At 43.2% G+C, this 18104-nt stretch overlaps 1 protein-coding gene across 1 annotated transcript in view; it reads left to right on the top strand.

Moving 5' to 3' along the window:
• Nucleotides 1–18104, top strand: part of MCCC2 (methylcrotonoyl-CoA carboxylase 2) — a 77955-nt gene that overhangs the window by 34314 nt on the left and 25537 nt on the right. Inside the window, exons 7-8 of the mRNA XM_027519998.1 lie at nucleotides 6091–6204; nucleotides 17115–17179. Of these exons, the coding sequence (XP_027375799.1) occupies nucleotides 6091–6204; nucleotides 17115–17179 (179 nt within the window). The remainder of the gene's footprint in view (nucleotides 1–6090; nucleotides 6205–17114; nucleotides 17180–18104) is intronic.

Genomic DNA, 18104 nt, shown 5'->3' with positions numbered 1-18104 from the left:
TCCTATCCACTGGGCACAGATAAGCATGCATGTTCTAGGATCAACAGTGTGATCAGATGGTTTAGTTGATGATATTCTTAAATTCTAGACAGCTATTGACTTGATATGTGTATATTATGGCTTTTATTTTTTTAATGGTAACTCTTTAGGTGCCTTATGCTCAGTCATGTCCTACTCTTTGTGACTCCATGGAGTGTAGCCTGCCAGGCTCCTCTGTCCATGGGATTTTCCGGGCAAAAATACTGGAGTGTGTTGCCATTTCCTTCTCCAGGGGATCTTCCCCACCCAAGGATAGAAGCAAATAGTGTGATACAGGCAGTATTTGCTTTCTGCATTACTTTGAAAGGAAAAAGGAATAAGATGAGAGATTTAAAAAAGTATATAGTTTAATGGCTTTTCCATCAAGCAGCTGAAAATCTTTGTCCCCAAGTTCTGTTACATCAGAGAGAGCCTTTGAACTGCATGGTCTTCTGCAATTTTTCAGTGGAAAGATGGAGGTCTAAGGTTAACACAGCTTCTCAGAATTAGATGTAAAACCTCTTGACTTCATCTCAGAGACCCCGTCCACAGGGCAGGCTGCTGACCTACAATATGTAATTTGTTTTTGGTGCAGTGACAACCAGTCTCTGTTTGTGCAGACAAAGCCTGGAGGGTAATGCAGGTTTGTCTAAAGTTTTTCCAGCCTCTTCCCTCTGTTCTTTAGCCTCTCGTTTCCTTTCTTTGACAGCTTTTGCTGTGCTGCCCGCGGCGGTGATAACGAGGATTGTTGCTGTCAGTTACACATCATTCTTAGCCTTCTTGCTGTTTTCTTGCTCTGGATTCCAGTTTTTGAGTCGCCATGGCCCTGCTGACCCTGCAGGAGGGGTCTCTTGGTTTGTCTGTGTCACAGAGCAGGCCCACCTCAAAGGTGAAGGAGTGGACAGTGGCCTCTCCGTGGAGCTGGCGGGAGGTCTCGTGTTCTCATGCAGATGAGGGGCGCTGTGACGTCTCTGCTGACACAGTGCCTGGGCTGTGTCACCCAAACAGCCAAAGCTATGCTGAGTGTGGCCCGAGCGGCTTATGGCCACAGAGCTTCCTTATGTCCTTTTAGTGTCCTCTTGGTAGAGAAAGCAGCAGAATCTCCTTTCTGGGGTTCTGGATCCCTTGTTCAGTGTGGCCCAGTGTTAGGTCTTCACTGCACTCTGGACAAATGCTTCGGGGCCTGGAAAGTCCTCAGTGCTGTTTGGGCCCTGGGGTCCCCACGCTCTGTGAGAAATAGCGGTAGGCACAGAGGCAGAGCTCTCAGTGCATGCTCACTCTATTTGTGAGTGAGTGAAGGACTCAGAATTAAATACAGAAGAGGAGATTGTGTGACACTGGTGACTTCACTGTGTTCTTTTATTTCTATTTTCAGAATTTGCTTTAGCGATATTAAGTTTGTGTTGGATGCTTAGAACTAGAATAGCCTCTCTTTCTTATTGATGAAAAATGTGAGGATATTGATTCTTATATACTTAGTCACTCTTGTGCTTTGTTTTAATTTTATAAGTTTTATAGAAAAGTAATTTATTGAGGTATATTTCACATACTATACAATTTACTCATTTAATATGTATAATTCAGTGGTTTTTAGGATATTTACAGGGTTGAATCAATTTTAAACAACTTTAAATGACTTTAAAACAACTTTAAATGACTCCAGAAGGAAATACCACACCCATTGGCAGTTAATCTCATTTTTTAACTTAGTCCCTCCAGGTAACCTATGGATGTGCCTCTTCTGGACATTTTGTATAGATGGAATTGCACAGTAAGTGGTCTTTTGTGACTGGTTTCTTTCACTTAGCGTAATGGTTTCACAGTTTATCCCTGTCTCTCCCTTGGTTTCTCACCACTCTCTGGGTGGTACAGAAGTGCTAGTGCTGGTCTGGCTCCCACCTCTGGACTAGAGGAGCAGTTCACAGACACTTAAAGAGCAACAGCAACAAAGCACTTCAAACGCGGGTTATCCCAGGTCTTCAGATGTGCCTCAGTTGCAGTCACATGCTGCTGCTGCTGCTGCTAAGTCGCATCAGTCGTGTCCAACTCTGTGCGACCCCAGAGACGGCAGCCCACCAGGCTCCCCTGTCCCTGGGATTCTCCAGGCAAGAACACTGGAGTGGGTTGCCATTTCCTTCTCCAATGCAGGAAAGTGAAAAGTGAAAGTGAAGTCGCTCAGTCATGTCCGACTCTTAGTGACCCCATGGACTGCAGCCTACCAGGCTCCTCCGTCCGTGGGATTTTCCAGGCAAGAGTACTGGAGTGGGGTGCCATTGCCTTCTCTGCAGTCACATGAGGGAGATGGTTTTTGATCTCTGTATTAGTTCTCCGTTACTGCAGAACAAATTATCCCCAAACATAGCAGTTTAAAACAACAATGCTTATTGTCTTGCAGTTTCTATGGATTCAGGGTCTGAGCACAGCTTAGCTGGATCTTGGAGCTCTCCTCTTAGCTGGATCACGTGACTGACTGCATCCTCTCAAGGCTCCACCCTGTATCACTGGCTGATGGCAGGATTCGGTCCTCTGCAGGCCTTTCTTAGTTCCTTTTGAGCTGTTGTATGTTCTTTCCTACTGTGTGCCTCTCCATACAGCATATCACAGCATGTCAGCTGCTGCATTAGAGTGTGCAAGCAGGTGGGCAAGAGAGAGGCCAGCAAGACACAAGACATGGTCTCTCATACCCTGGGCACAGCAGTGACGTCCCATCACTCACCATATTCCATTTGTTAGAGGCATATCACCAGACCCACCACACACTCAAGGCAATGGGATCATACAGGACGTGAATACCAAGAGTCTAGGATGATGAAGCGGGGTGGGGGGTGTTTTAGAAGTTGCCTGCCACACTATCCCACTCATTACTAAGCAAAGGTCTTCTCTATACGTTTGTGATGTCTTCTCTGGCTTTGGAGAAGTGGATTGTTGATTTCCTTGATTATAGAGCTTCTGCAGAGAAAAGGCATCTGAAGTGTTCTTTGTTTTAGTTTTTCAGTCTCTCAGTCGTGTCTGACTCTTTGTGACCCCATGGACTACAGCATGCCAGGCTTCCCTGTCCTTCCCTATCTCTCAGTTTGCTCAAACTCATGTCCATTGAGTTGCTGATGCCATCTAACCATCTTATCTTCTGTCGCCCCCTTCTCCTCCTGCCCTCAATCTTTCCAGCATCAAGGTGTTTTCCAACAAGTTGGCTCTTGGCATCAGATGGTCAAAATATTGGAGCTTCAGCTTCAGCATCAGTCCTTCCAATGAATAGTCAGGGTTGATTTCCTTTAGGATTGACTGGTTTGATCACCTTGCTGTCCAAGGTGTCTCAAGAGTCTTCTCCAACACCACAGTTCAAAAGCATCAATTCTTTGGCATTCAGCTTTCTTCACAGTCCAACTCTCACATCCACACATGACCACTGGAAAAACCATAGCCTTGACTAGATGGACCTTTGTTGGCAAAGTAATATCCCTGCTTTTCAATATGCTATCTAGGTTGGTCATAACTTTCCTTCCAAGGAGTAAGTGTCTTTTAATTTCATGGCTGCAACCACCATCTGCAGTGATTTTGGAGCCCCAAAAAATAAAGTCTGCCACTGTTTCCACTGTTTCCCCATCTATTTCCCATGAAGTGATGGGACCAGATGCCATGATCTTAGTTATATGTATACATATATCTCCTTCTTCTTGGCCTCCCTCCCACACCTCCCGTCCCACTTCTCTAGGTCGTCACAGAGCTCAGCTGAGCTCCCTGTGCTATGCAGCAGCTTCCCACTAGCTTTTTTTATACCATTTTACGCATGGGTAATGTATGTATGTTGATGCTACTCTATCAATTCATCCCGCCCTCCCCTCTCCTCCACCCCCCATGTCTGTTTTATCTGCATTTCTATTCCTTCCCTGCAAAGAAGTTTATTAGTACCATTTGCCTCAGATTTTTAAAGAATTTATTTATCTACAATATCCCTTTCAAAATATCGTATTGATAGACCTGTTGGTTATTTGCATGTATTTGCTATTATAAACATTGCTATGATGAATATTTCTTTGTACTCATGGGCAAGAGTTTTTCTAGCCATAGATATTTTAAAACAAACTTCTGCAGGGAGGTGGGGCAGGGGCAGGGGGAGAAATAGGTGAGGGAGATTAAGAGGTGCAAACTTCCAGTTGTAAAATGAGTCATGGGTATGAAATGTACAGTGTGCGGAATATAGTCAGGAATTATGTGCTATCTTTATATGGTGACAGACTGTGGCTGGACTTATTGTGGCGATCATTTTGACATGTATAGTGATATCAAATCCCTCTGTCATATTACAGTAACTAACATAGTGTTTAGGTTGATTATACTTCAAAACCAACCAACCAAACAAACAAACCCATAGAAAAAGAGATCAGATTTATAGTTACCAGAGATGAGGGATTGGGCAGAAAGGGAACTGGATGACAGTGGTCAAAAAGTACAAACTTATAAGATAAATAAGTAATGTGATATAATGTGCAATATGAATAATATAATTAAGGCTATTCTATGTTATGTGTGAAAGCTGTTCAGAGTAAATCCTAAGAGGTTTTTTCATCATAAGAAAAACATTTTTCTTCCATTTTAAAAATTTTAGGGATTTCCCTGGCAGTCCATGGCTCAGACTCCATGCTTCCATTGCAGGGGTCATGGGTTTGATTCCTGGTCAGGGAACTAAGAATGCCATACACGGCATGGTGCAGCAAAAAACAAAGTTATATCTAAATGGGATGGTGGGTATTTTATAAAGCTACTAAGATAATCTTTCATGATCCATGTAAGTCAAATCATTATGCTGTACACCTTAAACTTAGGCAGCACTGTATGTCAATTATATTCCAATAAAACGGAAAGAAAAAGACTTCTCAGTGACTGATAAGCAAACAAGCAAAAGAGTAAGTGATAAACATTTCTGTTATATATTGACAAATGTTACAGGTAGTTTTAATAACATTACATGAAATAGGAGAAAATGCCTTTTGTGACAGCCATCTAAATAGAAGGCAGCGGATGAGTTAACATGACAGCCATCTACATAGAAAATGTTAACTCATGTTGCCTTTTGCTTTTGGATTAATAATAGTGTGGCTTTTTTCTTTTCCAAAGTAGGTATTTATATGACTAGAAGGAAAACTGATGGAATATTGGAATTAGTAAAACTACTTTCATATGGTAATTTAAGAAAATATTCACTACATACTTCTCTTATTTTTCTTCGTGGTAGTATTTATTCCTATCTAGGACTAATCAGCAAAATCTATATTTATTATTTGTATCATACTAATCTCTAAGCAAGAATTTCTTAAAAACTTTTATCATGGAAAATTTCAAGCACCCACAAAAGTAGAAAAATAGTACTGTGAACCCTGAAGTATGCATCACCCAGCTTCAACACAACTGACTTTCTTTTGAGCAAGATTTTCAATTGTGATGCTAACATTAGTTTTATATTTAGAAAGTCTTATATTCAGGGTAACACAAAATTAACATTGCTCATTTGGAGAATTATTTCAGTATTCCTATGAGGTAAGTGGCAATTGTTTAGAGAACTTATTATTGCTATTATTAGATATAAAAGTTGTCCTTTTAATATAATTTTGCTAATTTATGGGTTGATTGTGAGTTTCTTCTCTCCATTAGTTGCTCAGTGTAATGGTGTGTTTGGCCAGTCTTCCATTTGACAGGGAGGTTGTCCACAAGCTTTGTAAAAGTGTGACCTAAGCCCTTCGAAATGTTTTGATACAAAAGTTAGGAAACAGTTCTAAACGCTTAGAGAACTCCATTTTAAAAATGAAACACAAGGAGTTCCCTGGTCACCTAGTGGTTAAGATTCCAAGCTTTTCTGCCATGACCTGGGTTTAATCCCTGGTCAGGAACTGAGATCCTGCAAGCCCCACAGCGCAGACAAAAAAAAACCCAAAAAACCAAAAAATAAAAACAAAGACAACATAGGGACAAGCTAGTAACATGCCCTGGTACTGTTTGTGGAACTGTAGATCCAGAGACTGTGTAATTCACTGTTCGAGCTGTACTGCATGAGTTTCCTGTGTGCTTGGATTCCAGATAGCAGTGGTCATGGGCTCCTGCACAGCAGGAGGAGCTTACGTGCCTGCAATGGCTGATGAAAACATCATCGTCCGCAAGCAGGGTACCATTTTCTTGGGTGGACCTCCCTTGGTAAGAACCTGCCTGTTCGTTTCTTTTTGGTAAGAACATAGTCTTGCTTGCTTGCTTGAAGTAAAATATACATAATGTAAAATATACCATTCTGACCATGTTTAAGTATACAGTGCTCTGGCATTAAGTATAGTCACTTTGTTGTACAGCTGTCACTACCGTCCATCTCCCGAACATTCTCATCTTCCCCAGCTGAAACTCTGTGCCTATTAAACACTAACTCCCTATTCCCTGCCTTCTTCACTACCCCGGAAACCATGATTCTACTTTGTCTATGAATTTGACTACTTTCGGAACCTCATTTAAATGGATCCTATAATATCTGTCCTTCTGTGTTTGCCATATTTCACTTAGGAAAATGCCCTTAAGATTTGTCCATGTTGTAACATGTGTCAGAATTTCCTTCCTTTTAAAGGCTGAATAATATTCCAGTGTACATGTATATACCACATTTTGTCTGTTTCTCCTTCAATGGACTTCTGGGTTGCCTCCACTTTGGGGCTGTTTGGAATAATGCTGCTGTGACCATGTGTGTGCAAATGTCTGTGTGAGTCCCTGCTTTCATTTCTTCTTCTTTCATTTCTTATATGTTCAGAAGTGGGATTGCTGAGCCATGTGGTAACTCTGTATCTAAATTTTTGAGGAATTACTTCATTCCTCTTTATAGCTGAGTGATATTTCATTGTATGGATAGGCTGTATTTTGTTTATGCATTTATTGGTTGATAGACATTTGGGTTGTTTCCACTGTCAAAGGTACTAAAATATAAAACATTTTCCTTTCTTCTGTGATCTGTCTAGCAGTTGTGTTTTTATTTGCTGTTTCATGACGTTGCACCCCCCACCGCCGCCCCAGGCATCTCTGCTTCCCATGGGCCCACTATGACCCCAAAGTTGTGCCATCTCCGTGTGAAAATGTGCTTGGTACCCGGGTGGAGATGGGCAAAAGGCTAGCCCTTAGCCCCCCTCCTCTCCTCAAGTGGCCTGTTGGTGAGCACATCTCAGCACTGCCTAGCCCAGGTCTGTGATGGGCTACCATGATCCTCCCAGAGACACCATGGGGTGCATGCCTGACCTATGACCCTGCTCCTGAGCCAGAGCCCCACTGGGGACAGATGGAACAGTCGCTGGTCAGGGGCAGGGAAGAGAAGGTAGGGCAAGACCCAGGGCACAGGCGCCAGTCAGCCAGAAAGCAGGGAGCAGAGGGGAGGAGGACTGCACAAGAACAGAGGCTGTAAACCTTAACACATATGCTCCATTGTCCCATCAGACTTCATTACAGAAAACAGCTTCAGAGATAAAATTGTTTAGACTTGCACCAGGGTAACCAGTGAGCATTAAACTCCGAGCACAGGACTCTTCTGAGAGTGGGACCCTGTGTACCCTCACTGGCCACCTGCCTGTAAAGTAGGCACTGGGGACTGGATTATGTTATCCCTGGTTTTTCCTTACTTCCCATTTGACCATCTCCATTACTGTGAGTGCCGTGTCCAGCAGGGCAGGTGAGAAAGACTTGCGACAGGTGCGGGCGCGTAATGAAAAGACAGACACATCATTTGGCAAGCGGGGAATCGGGGGTCCTCCTGCTCCCCATGGCAGGAAGACAAAATGGCTCCTTTCAGCCCGCACTTTTATTGGTAGAAGTCACATGAGATCATTAGGGAATAGCTATACTGGGGAGTTTGATCAGCGCACCATAATGAGGGAGTCAAGTTAAAGCTTTGCTTTTGATCAGGAGTGACTTGTTTTGTTTCCATGGGGACGGACGCAGTGGCAGGCAGTGAAGCAGAGCAGGGAGCACGTTCCACCCCAAGTATGTCTGGTCGGCGTGCTTATTAGGACAATCACGAGGGCGCAGTTTGCCGCACCCTCGAGTCGTGGGGCAGGTTCTGGTCTCTGCTCTGCCAGGCTGCAACATCTCCCCCTTTTTGTTTTGATTGCAAGACTATCATGGTCAGTCCAGAATAATAATGTAGGGCTCTTTCTGTGTTAAATTTGGGGGTACCCCGATAGGATCTGGGAACCAATGGGAATCGTTGGTCCAAACTGTAGGGGAAGTGTCAGTCCACGTTAAGGGTCTAGCTAATGGAGGGTCTGGAACATAAGTCCAATACAAATCGGCATCTGCCCCAGTTACTGGAGAAGGCGATGGCACCCCACTCCAGTACTTTTGCCTGGAAAATCCCATGGACGGAGGAGCCTGGTGGGCTGCAGTCCATGGGGTCGCTAAGGGTCAGACACGACTGAGCAACTTCACTTTCACTTTTCACTTTTATGCATTGGAGAAGGAAATGGCAACCCACTCCAGTGTTCTTGCCTGGAGAATCCCAGGGACAGGGGAGCCTGGTGGGCTGCCGTCTATGGGGTCACACAGAGTCACGACTGAAGTGACTTAGCAGCAGCAGCCCCAGTTACAGCACAGGAGACCAATGCCACCATAGCCAGCAGCATGGTCTCGGGAGCCTTAGTCAGGTGTTTGAGTGTGCAAGAGCATCTGTTCACTCTTTTGACTGCGGCTCTTCAGTTGTCCGCAAGTCATAGGAGGTGCCTGATGAGTATGTGGTTGTCCTTCTTGCTTGGGGCGGTGGGGGGGGGTGGGGCTCAGGGCGCAGTCCGCCAGGTGCAGCCTCTGGACTTTCTATGTCACCATCGCCATGCTCACTGTGGGATCCCACATCTCCCGTGGTGCAAATGGGGGATCCATGGTAAAGCTTGATGCACCTGCTTCGTATCTAACCAGGGCCTTGACCTGTTGAGACACAACCATATCCTCCTCCCCATGTTAGTAGGGGGGTTGGTCCTTTCCATGGAATACCTTCTGGCACCTTCCACCAGACCTGTGGGTATCACACTGAAGGAGTATGTGAATGGTGTTTCTCATGTGGGGTTGATTTTTGGTCATCTGTTGTGAAAAAATTTAAGGTTAGGAGAGCTAGACGTAGATGTGCAGGTGGAGATTTCCCTGCTATTCCCCCTTTCTGTTTTAAAAGTTGACTTTTAAGAGCATAATGTGCTCATTCAACAATAACTTGGCCAGTTGGATTATGTGGGATGCCTGTAGAATGACTAATAGGCCAGAGAGAGCAACAGGCTGTAAAAGCTTTACGGGTGTAAGTTGGCCCGTTGTCAGTTTTAAGTTTCTTTGGGATGCCCATATGAGCGGAAGCTGAGCAGAAGCCCAAAGCATATGAGAATAAGTATCAGTAGAAACACGAAGGTAGCTAAGGTGTCCAAACTCAGGAAAATGGGTTACATCCTTCTGCCAAATTTCATTTGGAGTAACCCCTGGAGGGTTAACTCCAGGTGATGGAGGTTGGTAAGCACTGACTTGTTAACAGGAAGGACAGGCTTGAATAATTTGTGTTGCTTGGGATTTAGTAACGTTAAACTGATGTCTAAGGGAATGGCAGATTGATAAAGAATTTGATGAAACTGATAAGCCTGCTTAAAAATGGGCATCATTAGAAGGTCAGCCTGAGAATTGCCAAGGGTGAGAGGCCCCGGGAGAGGGGAGTGAGCTTGAATATGTGTAATAAAGAAAGGGAAGGAATGGGAGCGAATGGCTTCTTGAAGTTGGAGAAATAGGAGGAATAAGTCCTCAGAATTAACATGTTTAATTTTTGTAGTCTCAGTAGACTTGGTCATTCCAACCACATAGGCAGAGTCACTAACAATATTAATAGAGGTCTTTAGAAACAAGTACTGTAATTTCTGGTACTAGGTCCACCCGCTGAGCCGAGGTGTGGGGAGTTACTAGAGTTTCTCACTCCTCAGGGTCAGTAATGCCTGCTTTGCCATTGTTAGAGCCATCTGTAAAATAAGTAGGAGCGCCTGGGATAGGCGTGGCCTTGGTGACTCTGGGCCACACAAAGGGAGTTAGGGAAATAAATTGTAATAATTTATGTGCAGGAGGGTGATTGTCTAAAATGCCCACAAAAGCAGTGAGGGCAACCTGCCATGATAAGCAAGTCTGTCAAAGATGCTGTTGTTGAGTTTTGTCAAATGGAACATGAGTAGTTTGAGGATCAAAGCCAGTTAACTGGCAGGTATGCTTTCTTTCTTGTATAATTAAATTAGACACAAGGGTAAGGTACGTCATCTGAGTTTTGCCCTCCTGAGAATGTGCCAACAGCCATTCTATGATGCCAAAGGTGGGCTGTTCTTGAAATAGAACTCCTGTAGGGGCTTCTGAAGAAGCTACGACAATGAAGAGAATAGGATGATCATCATGAATATGATTAAGTTGAGCATTTTGAATGGCAATATTTACTATATCGAGTTCCTTTTTAGCTTGTGGCGTCAGAGTCTGAGGAGAAGAAAGGGCTGAGTCCCCTTTAAGGGTCTCAAAGAGGTGTGTAAGTGAACTGGTAGGAATGCACAAAGCAGGGCACAACCAATGAATATCTCCTAAAAGCTTCTGAAAATCACTGAATGTTTTGAGATTGTCGCATCTAATGGATACCTTTTGGGGTATAATGGTATGTTCTGAAACCCAATAACCTAAATAGGAAAAGGGAGCTGTTTTTTAAATTTTTGGGGGGGCTACATGTAGTCCCCATCATTTAAGATCGTGTTGAACTTGGTGAAAAAGTGGGTTTAGGAGAGACTTCCAGGGCAGCTAAGAGTATGTCATCCATATAGTGAATGATGGAGGCTTGAGGACAGAGGGATTGAGCTCCCTCCAGAGTGCTAGCCACGTATTGTTGCCATAGCGTCATCATCCCCTGAGGCAACATTTTCTATTGGTACCATTTCATGGGGGCTGGTTGGTTAATACTAGGTACTGAAAAGGCAAATTTTTCTTTGTCTTGTGGAGCTAAGAGGATTGTATAAAAACAGTCTTTAAGATCCAGAACTACAATTGGCCAATCTTGAGGTATGGCCAAAGGGGATGAGTCCGGGCTGCAAGGCCTCCATGGGTTGCATTACAGCATTAATAGCTCGAAGATCATGAAGCAGCCTCCATTTGCCTGATGTTTTTAGGGACTGTGAAAACTGGAGTATTCCAAGGACTAGTACTTTCCTCTGTGTCCTGCTTGAAACTGTTCTTCTACCAAGGCTTGTAAATGCGTAAGTTTCTCCTTTGCCAGAGGCCATTGATCCACCCAAACAGGTTTAGATGTCAGCCACGTTAGAGGTGTGGCATGTGGTGGCGGAGAAATGTCAGTGACCTTCATTAAAATTTTTTATATAGTAGCTCTTTTCTTTCCAGTTTGGGTTGAATAGGTGAAGGAGAAGGATCTCCCTGTAAATTTTTTCCTAGCCCTTTTCTCTGTTGTTACCCCATTCTCATCATCATATGATCTGCCTTTCCCTTGTTGGAGAGAACTAGGTGCCATTGGGCAAGTCGTTTGTCGGGCCCTAGGCAAGGAAGAATTGCTGAACTCTGAGCAAGTTGTTGGGATTCTTCCAAACCTGAGATTTTTTCCTGGGGTTCAGTCAAGGGCCAGTCATCTGGCCATTGACAAGAAATAATGATGGAAAAGTCAGCTCCAGTATCTAAGAGATTAGATAAGGTTTTTCCTTGAATTTTAACCTTACAAGTGGGCCGATCTGAGAGTATTTGTTGAGTAAAGCACACTACTTGATCACCAGTGCTCCCAAATCCTTGTTTTCCTCTGGTGATAGGATTATAATTGTTAGGGGCATGGTAAGGCAAGAGAAGGAGCTGAGCAGTTCGTTGACCTTGAAGAATGACATGGGATGAGCGGGAAAGAGCCATTACTTTAATTTCTCCCAAGTAGTCTAGGTCAATAAGGCCAGGAAGAATTTGGAGGCCCTTGGGAGTAAGGCCACTTCTGCCCAGAATGAGTCCTATAGTCCCCAGTGGAATGGGGCCTCAGATCCCAGTAGGGATTGCTGCAGGGGGTCTGATTCATTAATCTGAACAGTTACTCTGGTTGGGAGGTCCAATGCAGCACTTCCGCTGGCAGCAGCTGGGAGGCTGGAGATAGGCTGCAGGGTGTGCTGGAGATCCTCACCAGCTGTGTCCCATCATTTGTGGGGCCCTGGGCTGGCCCCGTTGGCTGTTTCCTGGCTGTAAAGGGGAACCGTTCTTATGAAATTCTGATCTGTGGTGATTAGCCCAGTGATTGCCTTTCTGGCATTGAGGACACAGTCCCGGTGTTTTATTGTTACAAGTGGGTGGAGGTATTGTAATACCTGTTTTAGATCGGGAACAGCAATCCTTTTTCATATGTCCAGGCTTTTCACATTGAAAACATTTGGCAGGGGAAGAGCTAAAATTATTTTTAAAGGCAGCACAAATTGCTTGAGCTAGCACGGTTTGTTTGTGAGCCTGTGTACCAATATTCTGACATGCTCGAACAAAATCTGCAAGGCTGACATTTTGATGAAGAGGGTTAAGGGCAGCCTTGCAATCTTCATTGGCATTTTCATAGGCTAATTGTTTTAACAAAATGTCCTCCACCGTAGGACTATTAATTTGACAGTGGAGAGCAGATGAGAGCCAGTCTACAAATTCAGTGAGTCGTCTCCAGGTCTCTGTAAAATTTTGACCGATGAACCGGTAGGCTTGTCAGGGTCTGATGCTGTCTGCCACGCCCTTCGGCAACATTTGGTGACCTGTTGATACGCTTCCACCACTGTACCTTCATAAGTCAGTTGGGCTGTTGGACTGGTATGTTGCCCTGTGCCTATGAGCATTTCAAAAGTAAGATTATGTCCAGTGGCCAAATTGGTATGGGCTTGCTCTTGGCACAACTCAGTATAAGAGGCAAAAAACTGTAAATATTGGGGACCACTTAAAGCTGCTTTGGCTAACATTTTAACATTGTAAGGAGAACTTCTTCCAGGGAAACAAATTTCCAACAGTTCCTGTGTTAAGGGGAATTAGCCCCATTCAACCTAACACTAGATTTTAGTTCCTTTAAAACACTGATGTCAAAAGTTTCATGGGTTGCAATAACCTGAGTGGGATTATTGGCGTCGGGTCTGTAATTAATAGGGAAAGCAAGATGGTCCTCAATGTTTAAAGCACACGTATGAAGGGTGGAGGCCATGGCAGGCTGAAATTGAGTCAGCGGCTTATCCTCCCAAGACATTTCTGGATCCAGTGGAGGTGGCAGTGGTGGAAAATCATCCTCAAGTTTAGGTGGCAAAGGGGTGGAAGGGTAAACAAGAGTCGCTTCTGGGGACACTGCCTTCTGGCATGATTTCTCAGTCTGAAAAGGGTGTAGGACCGAGCGCACTAGCCCCAGGTTGCAAATACCATCACGAGTATGCGATCCCCTCTCCTGTGTGCTGGTTTCAAATTCTCTCCCACTCAATCCCAATTTTCAATATCTAGAGTGCCTTCTTCCAGAAACCAAGGATTATATTTAACCACCTCTGACTTCCCTGGTGGCTCAGACGGTAAAGCGTCTGCCTACAATGTGGGAGACCGGGGTTCAATCCCTGGGTTGGGCAGATCTCTTGGAGAAGGAAATGGCACCCCATTCCAGTATTTTTGCCTGGAAAATCCCATGGACAGAGAAGCCTGGTAGACTACAGTCCATGGGGTTGCAAAGGGTCGGACACGACTGAGTGACTTCACTTTCACTTTCACTTAGCAATCTCTGGAGGAGGTGCCTCAAAAGCTGGAGATAATGTTTCTCAGCTTTATTCAAATCATTCCCCATTGTTACCCTGACTTTGTAAGACAACAAGGGACTTTCCACCCTTAGATTCTGAGGGCCTGGCCATGATCCAGGTGCCTCACTTTCACTTTTTTCTTCACTTTCACGTCTTCACTTTCTTCACGTCTTCACTTCACTTTCTCTTCACTTCTTTCTTCACGTCTTCACTTCAGTTTTTTCCCTCGGGGGAATTCTTCCCAATTTCAGGTCCCTGTTTGGGCGCCACCTGCCACGTCCAGCACAACGGGTGAGAAAGTCCTGAAACGGGGGCCGGCGCATAATGAAAAGTCAGACACATAATTGGGCAAGCAGGGAATCAGGGGGTCCTCCTGCTCCCCATGGCAGGAAGACAAAATGTCTCCTTTCAGCCCGCACTTTTATTGGTAGAAGTCACATGAGATCGTTAGGGAATAGCTATACTGGGGAGTTTGATCAGCACACCATAAAGAGGGAGTCAAGTTAAGGCTCTGCTGTTGATCAGGAACATCTTGTTTTGTTTCCATGGGGATGGACGCAGGGGCAGGCAGTGAAGCGGAGCAGCGAGCATGTCCTGCCCCAACTATGTGCATTTGGTATGCTTACTAGGACAATCACGAGGGCGCAGTTTGCTGCACCCTTGAGTCATGGGGCAGTTTCTGGTCTGTGCTCCACCAGGCTGCAACAGCGAGTTTCAGGAAAGCAGCGGTCACCCTGCAGTGTTTATGCCACGACTTGATCCTAGATTTCAGAGGGATAAACAGAGGGTGGGTAAAGACACAGATAGTTAGTACAAATTACAAGGAAACGTCCCACTGTGTATGTATAATCCAAGAATATTAAAGAGGTAAACAGAATAATGCCAAGGAAATTCTAAAGGTACAGTAAACCTACAGTGGAGTATTATTCAGCCGTAAAAAGGAATGAAGTTCTGACACATCCTACAACATGGATACACCTTGAAAACACTGAGCCAGACACAAAAGGACAAATATTGTATGGTTCCATTTCTATGAAATATGTAGAATAGGCAGATTCATAGAGACAGAAGGTAGGTTAGCGGTTGCCAGGGTCTAGGGTGGGGGTGTATGGGTAGGAATGCTTCTTTTGAGAGTGATGGAATTTTCTGAGATTGGGTGGTGGTGGTGATTACACAACCTTGTTAATATGATAAAGAACACTGAATTGTATTCTTTTAAATGGCGAATTTTCTGGTACATGAATTATATCTTACAAAGGAAGTTTATTGCTTCAAAAGTTTATCTTGGTTTTGGAATACTAACACAAGTTTATTAAAAAGAGTATGTTAAAAGATCTTATGCTTCATGTTAATTTTCAATAACTTTTTTATGGAGGATCAGGTAAGCCTGAAAAACTACCATTTCAGATGTAGTAAAAGTCTCAAGGCTTCATTCCAAAAGCCTGCAGAATAATACTAAATATTATTCTTTAATATCTCTCTAGCTATATTCATAGCGATTGTTGGTTAATTTACTATGTATAGTAAATTTTCCTGGGTAGTCTTGTTTATTTTTTATTAGAGAATGAGTACAGATATGACTAGAATTTAAAACATCTTTTTGGGAATAAGGCATTATCATAATATGGATATAATGCTGTTTTTGAGAGAGGATTTTGTCAGCATCAACATCACAGTGTCTGTTCAGTGGATTCAGATTTAACTTATACCTTGGGAAAAAGCAAACTGGCCACTGAAGTCTGCAGTTCTGTTAGAGAACTGAACCCTGTTCCGTAGTCTGCCATCAAAAGGCCATGTTTATAGGTAGAAAAAAAGCAGCAGCAGCCTCAGCTGTTGGAGAATTCTAAATTTTGATGCTTGTTTTACTGAAAGTTGAGAAAAGGCTTTGCAAACAAGGTTTTGAAGGAGCTGTTTTGTTGTCCTATCTTCTATTGTCCAAGCTTGTTATTTAATAGAATGAGCTATTTTCTTTTTCACTTAAACTTTTATCAAATTTTTATATATGTCACAGTTTCAGTCATGTGTAAGTGTTTCAGTAAATATTAACTGATGACAAATTTTATTTTTTCATCTGGTATTAGTTCCCTGAAAATGAATATCATTTATCAGCTATTTATTAGTTTTTAAATATCCAGACACCTTTGTAACTAGTTATTGTCTGGACTGAATGTTATTTTACACTGAATTTTTTGGGAAGAAGAGAATCAAGAATTTAGTTCTGGGGGTGGAATATTTGGAGGTAAAAAATTTAATTACTTCTCCCTGTAGAATAATATTTAAGACAGAGCTTTTGATGTAGTGAATAAGTCATTCCTATGCTGTGTTTTAGATTAATGTTCATTATTCTAATAAAAGCCTTTTAAAAAATTACTTGGAGAAAAAGAAATAAATCAACCAACTCAAAGAAGTAGGAATCAATAAACGATTTCTAAGGGACTAGGTTGGCATTTAGCCTTAAATCATTTTTCTTGTTAAAACTTCTCAGACTATAATTAAGACAGTCTTAATTTATTACTTAACATTTCTTTCTTTTTGGTCATATTCTCATGAATCTTAGATGTGGGTAATCATGGAGATTTTTTTCCCCCATCTTAAAGATACTATACCTTTAAGAGTTTGTTTTTGGTAGTCACTGGAATTATTTAGCAAAGATGAAAAAAAAATTAGCGTTACTCCAGTACATTTATTGAGTGTCCAAAGATGAATAAATCACAATTTCTGCCATCCAGGAACTCACAGTATAGAAAAGATGAGAGAGACACACGCAAATTAGTGAAATACAGTCTGGCAAGTGCCATTGGAGGTGTAAGTGGAATATGCTTGAACCACAGATGAGCAAGCATTGCTCTGTTAATACCATGGAGTGTCATTAATGGTTTAAAGGCCTGGGCAGATCAGAGAAAGCCCCATAGAGCAGGTAGGGCTTGAACAATAAGTGGGGATTCATTGGGTGGATGAGAGGAAGAAGGGAGCCCAGGTAGTGGGAACAGCATATGCACAGATACAAAGGCTTTAAGGTGCATGTGGAGGCAGAATAAAGTAGGGGAAAGAGGGTGCTTTCAAGCCAGGAATGTCTGGGTTCAAGTCAGTTTCTGTCCCTTGCTTGGGGGCAATGGGCAAGTTCCTTAGTGACTCTGGGTTCGCATTTCTTGTCTGTAGACTAGAGGCAATATTATCCAGGTGGGTTAAATGAGAAACAAAATATGTAGTTCTGTGAAAGAAAGAATGGTAGATATAGCCAGGTTAGGGAATGTATGGGAAGGCATTTTAATAACTCTGATGGACAAAACTCACCTTTGACTTTTATCTTTGTTGTAGGTTAAAGCAGCCACTGGAGAAGAGGTGTCAGCTGAGGATCTTGGAGGGGCTGATCTTCACTGCAGGTGAAACAGAAGCAGTTGTTTCTTCCCAGGATTGATCGTCATTTATCTGTTTAAAAGAAATTTTAAATTATTTTTTCCAAGTGTTAAACTTGCCAGATCAAACCAGTTTACTTATTCTAGATCTGCAGTTTTGGGGTTCAGTTCTTTAGTGTTCCATTTCTAAGCAAGAACATCAGCTTTTTATTATAGCCTAGAAAGACTGGAGAGACAGAGTTATCATTTGTTTAACAAATACTCATTGAACACCTGTTACGGACCAGGCACTGTGTAGGTATTCAAGGTAGTAAGATAGACATTGTCTTTGATCTCAAGCTTATAGTCTAGTCAGGGAGGTTTGTTTCACCTCCTTCAAAATAGTACATAAATGTGTATACATGATAAGGGCCACAAAAAAAGAAGTATAGGGAAGGCATATAGAAGGTAGAGCTAAGCCAGTGGCGTGCAGGCATTATGACATTGCTTAATTAACACTTGTTAAGTGGAGGACAGGGTGCTGGATGGTGAGCCATGATTCAACAATAGACCATAAGAGAATCTGAAATAGAGAAGTTTATTAGTCATAGGTCCTGGAGAAATTATACAGCACACCTTGAGGGACCACATGAGGTGGTCAAGCCAGGCTGCCCAGAGATGAGACAGGACCTGGGGTACATGTTTTTATTAGGGTTGATGATTGGAGTGCTTTGGGGTCCCCTGACTAGGGCCAGATTGGTCAATCAAACCAGAAGATTGGGGCTAGTGTTAAGTTCCTTGGAGACTGTATATAAGCATGCAGGCCATGAGAGGCAGTGCGGACTGTTGATCATAAGGGCTGTTGGGGAAGTCATTGAGAACTTACATTTGCTCGTGACTGAGCGGCTACCTAGGTCTTGCTTGAGGAGCCTGTGTCCATTCAAGGTCCCTGCAGGCTGCATGGAATGCTGAG

Source organism: Bos indicus x Bos taurus, chromosome 20 (assembly GCF_003369695.1).
Source record: "Bos indicus x Bos taurus breed Angus x Brahman F1 hybrid chromosome 20, Bos_hybrid_MaternalHap_v2.0, whole genome shotgun sequence".
In the NCBI taxonomy this organism is placed as follows: Eukaryota; Metazoa; Chordata; class Mammalia; order Artiodactyla; family Bovidae; genus Bos; species Bos indicus x Bos taurus.
This window is presented reverse-complemented; position numbering and strand designations above follow the sequence as displayed.